The 12,500-nt window shown below is 31.4% G+C and overlaps 1 protein-coding gene across 2 annotated transcripts in view; it reads right to left on the bottom strand.

Annotated features, from left to right (window-relative positions):
- LOC137644905 (zwei Ig domain protein zig-8-like) overlaps positions 1 to 12,500 on the bottom strand; it is a 300,708-nt gene that overhangs the window by 30,260 nt on the left and 257,948 nt on the right. For both annotated transcript variants that reach the window (XM_068377790.1, XM_068377785.1), the window contains exon 6: positions 876 to 1,048. In XM_068377790.1, the coding sequence (XP_068233891.1) occupies positions 876 to 1,048 (173 nt within the window). The remainder of the gene's footprint in view (positions 1 to 875; positions 1,049 to 12,500) is intronic.

A 12,500-nucleotide genomic window follows, 5' to 3' on the forward strand; every position in this document is an offset into this window, starting at 1 on the left:
GTAGGGTAGATGCCGATGGTTTGGGCATGGTCTTTGCACTCCCCAAGAGAGATAACTTCATCAAACTTTCAACTGGGTTCCACAAGGCACTAGAAGAGTCGGAAGACCCAGGAATACATGGCTTCGGACTATGAAGCACGAAGTAGATGACGAATGGAGAAGTATCGATTTAAAAGCTCAAGATAGAGACGACTAGTGAAATCCAACCGAGGCCCTTTGCGTCAATAGGCGTAGGAGGAGATGATGATGATGATGATATAATAAACAGCAAGTGTCTGGTTTATATATATAAACACACACACACATATATATATATATATATATATATATGTGTGTGTGTGTGTGTGTGTATACGTGTATATATATACACACACACACACACATATATATATATATATATATATATATATATATATATATATGTGTGTGTGTGTGTGTGTATACGTGTATATATATACACACACACACACACACACATATATATATATATATATATATATATATATATATATATATATATATATATATATATATATATATATATATATATATATATATATATATTTTCCTGTCATGCAGAACAACACTGCCAAACGTATGACTACACGGTCCCTCCTGTCCCTTGGGTAGGGGGAGAGGGAATAGCCATACTGTAGTGAGAGGGAGTACTCTGAGAGGTAAAATCGGAAACCACACACTCCACAAATTGCCGAACCTACGAGTTGCAGTTAGGTAAGGGGGAGAGATTGGAAAGAGTTAAATTTGTGTATTTGTGTATCTGTCTTAAATATCTAGCGTTCATTTTTGACGGGACACGTACACCAGTCACCTAATAAATAATAGATAACAAGCAAAACAACCATTGGATTCCTCACCTGCAAAGCAATGCCTCCTCTCGGGGAATCGTAATGCAATCTCACTGCTCCGTGGAACCACATCACCTGGTCGGGTCCTTGGACATCCTTGTGTCGGATGCTGCACACCAGAGATAGGATGCTGCTTTGTTGCATGTATCTCTCGCTGGGGCCCTCCATCTGGACTTGCGTTCCTGTTGGGTTTGGGGAGGAATTTATAATGTTAGGAGTTGCAGGTCGGCCATCGAATCGTGATTTGAGTTTAAAATCGCTCTCTCTGTCTCTCTATGGTTAATTTATATATACGCACACACATATACATGAATATGCATATACATAAATATGCATATATACTGTATATGTGTATATATATATATATATATATATATATATATATATGTGTGTGTGTGTGTGTGTGTGTGTACAGTAGCCTACATATGCACATGGAAAGCTATCTGTTTATTCGAATATCGATATATATATATATATATATATATATATATATATATATATATATATATATAAGACAGATATATAGTTTTATCTAGTATTAAAATGTATATAATTATACACTGCTGAGAGAGAGAGAGAGAGAGAGAGAGAGAGAGAGAGAGAGAGAGAGAGAGAGAGAGAGATTCTCAGAACACGAGTGATTAACTTTTAAACTCGCCTTTCCGTCACGAACATTTAATTACGAGGGAAGCGATTTAATTGCTAACCACCGCGGAACCAATATTGACATTGTGAATGAGTTTTGACCAAAAGACGACAGCACTGCGTGATGGGTAGACTCGTTTTTGTCTAATGAGTTGTGCTAGTTGTATCGTCTAGTTCGACTCGGCGTGTGCGTAATGACATGTTGGTCAAGTCGAAGCGAGACCAATATGGATATAGCGTGGATATAATATTATCCTTCCTTCTTTTGTCTCTACCTTTTCCTGTTAGTTTTTCGAGCGTTCGAAAGGAAGAAAATAGAAAATAATCCTTTTTGTTCATCATGCGAGGATAGTGCTTCATAATCAATTGGTTTTTACTAGTGAGAAACATGAGATTAGTTTGCAGTATTAGACTTTACAAGAAATTCAGTAAAACGCATATTAAAAAAATCGTAATATTTAGCTTTTTCTCGTCACTTTTATTTCGTTTGTTTTGCTATTTTCTTTTATAGGAAAGGGCTTACTGTAATCTAAATAGCTCTTTATATCGTTTAATTTTATTACTCATTCATACAACTTTATTACTTAAATCTCATACGAGAATTAAATATTACATGTTTTTAATATCTAAAAAGAAATTGCTGCGCACAATATCAAATCGTCTCCTTTATCAATAGAATTACGTTTTTAAGTATTCGAGCGATTGAATGTGGCATTTTATACTTAAATTACAATAAAGGACTATTAACTATAAGAGGAAACAAGAGAGAAATGACCCGCAACAGTCGACTATCAACTAAGTACAGTAGGACACAAGAATTCCTGAAACATATCGCTTTGAGGAAATAACCGTCTCATTCACTTTCTGCGAGGAGGGTTCTTGTGTTTGGTCACGAATTCCGGTGTCCAACTGTACACAATCTGCAGCTTAGGTGTACAGGAGTAAATCCAATTCTTATGAACGCACCTGTCTTCTTTCCCCTCGTTCACTGCAAGATTCGAACGCAGTTCTTAAGACTGCCAGTTAATACACCTTGAGAGAGAGAGAGAGAGAGAGAGATTCTCTTTCAATTTGATGGAAAAGATGATCAAGGTGAGGATGAACTGTGATACTGTGGGATACCTTACCGTGGTGAACTGGTTTGTGTATCGTCATGATCGGCTAAGCTGTATTAGTCAAAGCCACCCATAAAAGGTTGGTTTGCTGTGAGATATCAGACAAAAATCTCCAACCAATCCTCACTGGCCTGCGTAGTGATGAAAACTAGCCAAACTGTCTGAAGACTTTATCCTGCAGTGGACTAGAAGCAGTTGCATTTGTTGTTGTTGCCGTTGTTGTTGTAGTTTCAGTATACATTAATTAAGTCAGTTAGTAACCTCCTGAATAACTTACAGCTAAAATAGCTAAAAAAAGAAAAAAAAAATTACGAAAAAATCACTTCATATTTCAGACTATTTCTCCTAAGTAACTCAGATAGCAAAACTAATAAATACAAACAATTAATCCCACTTGTGCGTGCGTATGTGTGAGTAAATGTATATACTACTTTCCTCAGGAAAGAGACATTCTTGAGAACGTGACTTTTCCATTTACATGCATTTCATATCATACAAAATATGTGGACGAATGTCTGATTCCCTGGCCTCTTTTCTGAATTTATTCATGGATAATATTTTTTCTTTAATACAATATATGTATACATTCTTATTTATACATATGAGGTATATATATATCTATATATATATATATATATATATATATATATATATATATATATATATATATATATATTACATATCGATATATATATATATATATATACATATATATATTCATATATGTATATATTTATCTATTTATATATATATATATATATATATATATACATATATATATATATATATATATATATATATTTATATATATGTATATATACACGTATATATCTGTATATATATATATACACACACACACATATATATATAAACATGAATATATATATATATATATATATATATATATACATATATATATACATATATATATATATATGTATATATATATATATATATATATATATATATATATTCTATGCATCCGTATTTACACACACACACACATATATATATATATATATATATATATATATATATATAATATAATGTATATATATATATATATATATATATATATATATTTGTAATGTATAGATATAAGGATATATGTATATATACATATACATACGTGCATATATGCATAACAATAAATGCAGTATTTTCGAGTCTACTGTAGGACAAAGACCTCATATATATTCTTTATATATGTCTGGGGTTTGGCCAATTTTCATCACCACGTTGGCCAATGCGGACTGGTTAAAGTCTGAGACTTTAGTCTGATCTCTTACAGAAAACCAATCTAGTATTGGTGGCATGGACTAGTACAGCTTTGCTGTTCATGGCGATATACAAACTCTTTCACCACATTAAAGTATCCCAACTCAAAAGGGTATATATATATGTATATATATATATATATATATATATATATATATATATATATATATATACATATATATAACTTATGGAATTTTCAGCAGTTTAAATGTTCAATAGATTGGCACAAGTCTCTCTTCATAGTTTATATATGGCATATCTATTTCAGGATATTTTATATTTTATATTCTTTATTCTTTCCTTCTCATGTAGTTTATTTATTTCTTTATTTCTTTTCCTCACTGGGATATTTTTTCCTGTTGGAGTCCTTGGGCAATTACATTCTGCTTTTTCCAACTAGGGTTATAACTCAGCTAAATAATAATAATAATAATAATAATAATAATAATAATAATAATAATAATAATAATAATAATGATAATACTAATAATAATAAAAACAACAACAATAATAATAATAATAATAATAATATTAGTAATAATAATAATAATAATAATAATAACATACGTATATATATATTTATATATAATATATATACACTACACACATATATACTGTATATATAAACATAAATACACACACGCATATACTGTATATCCTTTGATGAATTTAGCCAATGAATCCTCTATGGATTTAGTCAGTCTAAGGAAAGCTAAAATAACATAATGACTCCAGTCCCGGACGGAGCCGGGTGCTAAGAATCTCCCGGTTTATAAATACTAAAGAAAAATTGAAAATTGGTAATTGGAATGTTAGAACTATGAATTCGATTAGGAAGTTACAGCTAGTGGAGAATGAATTTATGAAATATATTTTAGATATCTTGGCCCTAAGTGAAACACGTTATAAGGAGATTGGTAAAGAAATCTTAGACCAAGGCAATATCTACTAAGGAAGAACAGATGGAGTTGGAAGAGAAGGGGTAGAAATGATGATGACACCAAAAGCAGAAAATGCATTAACGAAATGGAGAGCTGTAAATAAAGTTTAAATCAAAGCAAAGCAACATGAATATTATAATTTGCTATGCACCAACAAATGAGTCCCCTGAAGAAAGGAAAGATGAATACTATGATGAACTGCAGAGTATAATAGAAGAGAGAGAGAGAGAGAGAGAGAGAGAGAGAGAGAGAGAGAGAGAGAGAGAGAGAGAGAGAGAGAGAGAGAGAGAGATGAAAATTGTGGGGGGTGACTTCACTGCTAAAGTTAAAAGGGATAATCAAGGTATACAGAATGTGATGAGTGGTAAGAGTCTTGGCGAAGTTGCAAATGAAAATGGGGCTCACTTTATAAGTTTTTGTTCAACAAACAATCTTGTTATTAAAGGTAATCTTTTCCAGCACAAGGACATCCACAAATATACGTAGACTTCGTCATGTGGCAATTACAAAAATCAAATGAATCACATAGCTATTAATAAAGAGAGAAGGAGGACTCTGAGAAATGTAAGAAGCTATAGAGTTGCAGGTATTGGTAGTGACCACCAGCTCCTCATTGCCACACTGAAATCAAAACTGAAAGCACCCAACAGAAATGTACTAAGCTTCTAGAAGATGAGCACAGAGAAACATTCGCAATTGAATGTAGGAATCGATTTGCAGTCTTAGAAACTTTAAGAGATGAAGAACATACAATTCATGAAGAACATATATCAGTCAGTTGGTAGTGAAGCCTTGGGACACGCAGTTACAAGGAGAACGTCATGGATATCAAATGATACTTAGGTTATTATAAAAAGGAGACAAAGACCGAAATTGATTGTTGAAAGTTTTCGAGGAAGTAATGAAAATTACGAGGTAAAGCGGGTATTCCATTATTGATAGCAAATTCAAATGAGAATATTTAGACAGGAAAGCAGATGGGGCTGACAAAGCTATGAATTCAGGGAGTGGTTATGGTATAAGAGTTACACACAGAATTTCTAATGAAATCTATACTGGGGCAAAGAAGAAGAAGCATATACCCATTAAAAAGAGAGATGTATCTGTTATAAAAACAGAAGATGAAGAAAGGCAACGTTGGATGGAACACTTTAGTGAGGTCATGAATATCAGATATGAAGGGAATAATTTGATTGACAAACCTGAACCTGAGGAAGACCTTGATGTGTCCATGAATGAATTCAGCGCATTTGAGGTCGAAGCTATCATTAAAAAACTAAAGAGATGGAAGGCCCCAGGATACAATGGAATAACTGCTGAGATGATATTGGCCGAAAAGGAAGTGAATAACAAAATACTTACAAGATTATTTTGTATAATGTGACATGAAGAGGCAAAACCTGTTGAAAGGGAACTAGTAGTGTTGGTGATAATGGGAAAAAAAAAGAAAAAAAAAAAAAAAAAAAAGAGAGGTCTGACTGCTTGCAATAATTACAGAGGTATCACACTTACGTTAGATGTCCTAAAAATATATAGTATACTCAATCTAAGAGACTAGATAGAAAGATTGATGAAAAGCTGAGATATGATCAAGCAGGATTTGGAAAAAGGTAGAAGTTGTACTGACCAAATTTTCATTTTGAGACATGTTGTACAGCAATGTGTAGAATATAGAAATCAACTTTTGATGGCATTTGTGGACTATGAAAAAGCCTTTGATATGTGCACCGGCCAATTTTGTTGAGAATCCTGCATTATTATGGAATTCCTTTTAAATATGTATATTTGATTAAGTCGGTTCATGAGTATTTCAAATGCAAAGTTACTGTTAGTGGAATCCTACTAAATGAATTTCCAGTGAACAGTGGAGTACACCAAGGGAATATGTTGTCACTTATGTTGTTTATCCTCCTCATGGATCTTGTAATGTATAGAACAGTTGGGATCGTGGAGAAGGATTGGATTGGATTGGATTGGCAACAGGAAATTAGCGGACCTAGAGTATGCTGATGACACTGTCCCTATTGGCAAAACACCACAGGACTTGCAAAGCTTGCTTACCAGAATACATGAAATATCATATGAGGTTGGACTCAGGATAAATAGAAAGACAGAGATGATGTGAAAGGAATATGCAATAGAAGATGAAATATCTTTGGAAGGAGATAGGATTAATGAGGTGGAATCAATTAAATATTTAGGAACTATAATACCTAATACAGGATCTTTAGAATATGAGTTTAATGAAAGGCTGAAGAAAGCAAATCAAACAAGGGCTAGGTTATGTAAAATTTGGAAATCAAATCACATGAAATTACATATAAAAATCAGACTATATATCAGTTTAGGGAGATCGGTGGTATGACAATGAAACAATATCCAGCAGATTTTGTAGATTTGAGAACAAAGCCCTCAGAAGAATATTGAGAGTTACATGGCAGGAAAGGATTAGAAATGAAACCATAAGAGAGATTACTCAAATGCCATGTGTGGGTGAGATCATGGTGAAGGGTAGATGGAAATTAGTTCACCAAACTTTCAACTGGGCTCCACAAGGCACTAGAAGAGGTGGAAGACCCAGGCTCAAGGTCTATAGATTAAGCTTATATCTATAGACCTTGCCCAGGTCTACATGGCTGAGCACTATATAGCGTGAAGAAGATGATGAATAGAGAAGTTTTGATTGAAAAGCTCAAGATAGAGAGGACTGGCAAAATCTAACCGAGGCCCTTTGCGTCAACAGACATAGGAGATAATGATGATGATTATGTAATATATATGTGCGTGTGTATATATATATATATATATATATATATATATATGCATATATATATATAATTATACATTTATATGTATATATATATATATATATATATATATATATATATACAAACGTATAAATATATATATATATATATATACATATAAATATATAAACATATATATATATATATATATATATATATATATATATATATATATATATGTATATATATATATATATATTACTCGCATATGCTGTTATATTACATATGTGTGTTACTATGGGTGTGTGTTTGTGTGTTTCCCTCTCCGTCTCTAAATATATATATATATATATATATATATATATATATATATATATATATATATATATATATATACACATAATGTATATACATCTATATATCTATACATATGTATATATACACACGCATATATATGCATATATATATAGTTATATATATATTTGAATTAAACTTTTTTTGTTAAACAAAGTAGTACGAGTCTATTCATAGTTTAAATATGAATATAGTTCATATTTGTTACCGATCTTAAAACATTCTATATTTCTTATCCATTAATTCTCATATGCATATACATTTACTGTATTTCCTTTCCTTACTTAGTCTCTTTTCTCGTTGGAGCCCTATGGCTTGTAGCATTATGCTTTTCTAACTAGGGTTGTAGCTTAGCTAGTTATATATATATATATATATATATATATATATATATATATATATATATAAATAAATAAATATATATACACACACACACACACACACATATATATATATATATATATATATATATATATATATATATATATATATATATATATATATACATAGATATATTGTAAAAGTTCGAATAATGATATTGCATACTGTAGTTCCCATTGGCATTTACTTCCCTTTATGTTATCATTATGAAATACAACTATTTTGATAAGTTTTTTCAAATATATCCGGAATTAAATTAATTACTTTTCTATTTTCATATACTATTTTCAAAAGAATAAATAACGTTGATAAACATCTACCTATAATAATTTATTCATGAAAGGAATTTCACATATACATTTTGAAATGATTTATTTCTTTTTAGGGAGATATTGTTATAAAGAACGACAGCTTTAGTGTCCTAATGATATTGTCGCTGGATTTTATACAGCAAAGAAATTCTGATGCGTCAATGTTATATTCTATTAACAAAATGTTTTGTTTGATGTAATATGCTGTTTTACGATCTAATATTCTTATTAAAATGTTTTAGTTTAAAGGTTTAAATGCCACTCATGAATGGCAGAGGCAAGGGACAATCACATTACCCTATCAAGCAGGACAATGCCCTAGCGACTGACCATATGATCTGCACCCAAGCCCCATCTCCACCCAAGCTAGGACGAAGGAGGGCCAGAGAAAGCATGCTGATGATTCAACAGATACACCTATAGGCTCCCCCAAGCTGCCCATCCTCAGTTCACACAGGGATGGTGAGGTTGCAGCGACCAAAGAAACTATCGAGTTTGAGCGGGACTCAAAGCCCAGTCCGGCGATCACCAGTCAGGGACGTTAACACATCGGCCACCACAACCCTTAGTTTAACAATTTCAATTACACAACTTATCATTATTCATTTCTTTATTCATTGAAGATATTACCTGATTGCATTGTACTGATGCGAGAATACATTTATATAAAATCCAATTCTTTTACAAACTACCGAATGTGACGTCATCACACTCCTTGTATACCCAAGTCTCTTGTGATCCCTTTAGTGACTACGATGAAAATGCAGATATTCATACAGATGTTATCGAACATATTGCTATGATAGAGCGGGGAATTGTTTTCAACTATTATTGAAATGTTATGTAAGGTGCGAAAATAAAAATGTTTTTATTGTTGAAAGTCTAGTTTCTTTTAATTACTTGAGAGTAGAAGGACTTGAGTCACTGTTACTCCTGAATCATATATCTCACAAATATTTAAATATATATATATATATATATATATATATATATATATATATACATACATATATATATATATAAATATATATATATATATATATATATATATATATATATATATATATATATATATATATACAGCATATGCATATGAAAATATTGTGAGAAATAATTAATTTATATATATACATACACATTTATATATATACAGTATATATATATATATATATATATATATATGTATATATATATATATATATATATATATATATATATATATATATATACATATATATATATTTACAGTATATATATACATTTATATATATATACATATATATATATATATATATATTTACAGTATATATACTGTATATATATATATATATATATATATATATATATATATACATATATATATATATATATATATATATATATATATATATATGTATTTATATATGTATATGAAAATATTATTTGTAAAAATAATTTATGTATATATTTCACTCTAACTTGGGAGAAACCTAAACAAACATACTTACATTTTATGCCTTCAATACGTTTCAAGTATGAGACCATGTATGTTCGTGTGTGTGTTTGCTCTGCTTAATGAGAGAGAGAGAGAGAGAGAGAGAGAGAGAGAGAGAGAGAGAGAGAGAGAGAGAGACTTTAGGAGCTTGCGTGTGGTATACACTCAAATGTTTAGAGCGCGAGGGCCTACAACTGGGAGGGTGTGTGTGTGTGTGTGTGTGTGTGTGTGTGTGTGATTTTGGAAGTAAGGTAAAAATCAGAACCTTTATTCAACAGGAACATATACAGCAAAGTCGAAAATACGTATCTTTCTTTTGATGGATGAGTGAATAAAGTCATTATAATTGTACTCCTAACCAAAGAGACTCAAGTCCTGATAAGGTAGGAGGACTTATCCTATGTTATTTCCCTTGTTACAAGTTACTTTCCAGGTGTCTGGTGGCGTTCACCAACATCCAAGTACTGACGGTAAGTATCCAAAGCCTCAACTTTAAAATTTGTATAAATAATCCTGTCATGTTCATTCTTCAACTCCTCAGCTTTAACCTCACTCAGTGGCTTCATTGATTATTATTATCACTATTATTACTAGCCAAGCTACAACCTTAGTTGGATAAGCAAGGTGCTATAAGCCCAAGGGCTCTAACAGGGAAAAGTAATCCAGGGAGGAAAGGAAACAATTCTATTCTAATACCATTTTCACTCAATCTAGCCGGCCAGCCCTTTCTATCTCCTCTCTTTTCTATAAAACTGAAATCAATCGCTCCTTGCATTAACCTATCGTCCTAAATTCTTTCCATGTGTCCAAACCACCTCATGCAAGGCTTTTCATCTTTTTCACATACCTAAACCTCCCATTTTTCACCCTATTAGTTTTTATTTTTCTAAAATTCTTCATGTACTGCACAATTAATTATTTTAACAGTATCTCTCAACACCAACTGTTTACCAGCGTACAGAGCGTTAGCTCAAAGATACCTTCATACATCCCTACACATGGTTCTAAACTAAACACACTCTTCTCTTCTACTACATCTTCCATGTTACTCACTTTTTTATCCAGTAATAATTCGTAACATTTAATCTTATTTTTCCAGCTTCCTGATTGACAATTATTTATTACCAAGCTCTCGGGCTTCAGTTTGTGACCATTGCCGTACTTTTACTATCTTTCCATTTCAGATTTTTCCTATTATTGACAATTTTAGACTCCTACGAGTCGTTTTAGTTCATTTGATGTTACCAACAAATATTACGTTTTCACCAAACGTCTTTATACTATAACTTTGGATTTAAAACCTTCTGTCTCACATATAATCTGCCACTACCAGGTGAGCAAAACATGCCCGTCTTATACCTCCTTTACCAACAAAAGTCTTATAAGCTCGGGAGTTTAAATAGGCAAAATAAGCCAGTGACGCGGGGAAATGAGGAAACATAAAATGGTATGCCTGAACGTACCCACAAGCAACAGTCATCTAACTCAAGAGGCTATGGCACTACCCAAGACTGGCGAGCAATAGTTTAATTATGGGTGTCATTCTCATAGAATAATTGGCTACCATAGCTAAAGAGTCTCTTTTATCCTTATCAACTGGGAAGTGGCCATTGACCAATTACAGTGCGGAAATTGTATAAATTCATGTATATATAATATATACAGCAAAACAACAACAAATGCACCCATTTCCAGTAATCTACTGCAGGACAAAGGCCTCAGATATGTCTTTATTCATGTCTGGAGCTTGGCCAGTCTTCATCACCACTGTTGCCAATGCAAATTGGTGAAGATGGGAGATTTTTGTATGATTGTTCACAGCAAACTAATCTAGCTTAGGCGACCCTGACTAGTACAGCTTTGTTGATCATGGCGATACGCAAACCCATTCACCACGTTAAGGTATCCTTACTCAGAAAGGGATTTATATATATATATATATATATATATATATATATATATATATACGGCCAGAAGCTACTGTCTTTGAGTGGTTCCCCCTTGGGTCTCTGATCTCAAGGTATAAGAGAGAATCTAGACATTAAGGTATCAAAATATTTGCCTAATTTGAATATGAAAAACACGTTTAAATGTGCAAATTTTATCACACACATATACTTATACACACACACATAAATATATATATATATATATATATATATATATATATATATATATATGTATATATATGTATATATATATAAATGATTATAAGATTATGTATATATGTAATATATATGGATACATACTGTACATGTACATACTGTATATATATAAATCTATATGTATACATACTGTACATGTATATACTGTATATATATATATATATATATATATATAAATAAATCTATATAAATACATACATACTGTATATGTGTACATATATAA

This window comes from Palaemon carinicauda, chromosome 1, assembly GCF_036898095.1.
Source record: "Palaemon carinicauda isolate YSFRI2023 chromosome 1, ASM3689809v2, whole genome shotgun sequence".
NCBI classification, from domain to species: domain Eukaryota; kingdom Metazoa; phylum Arthropoda; class Malacostraca; order Decapoda; family Palaemonidae; genus Palaemon; species Palaemon carinicauda.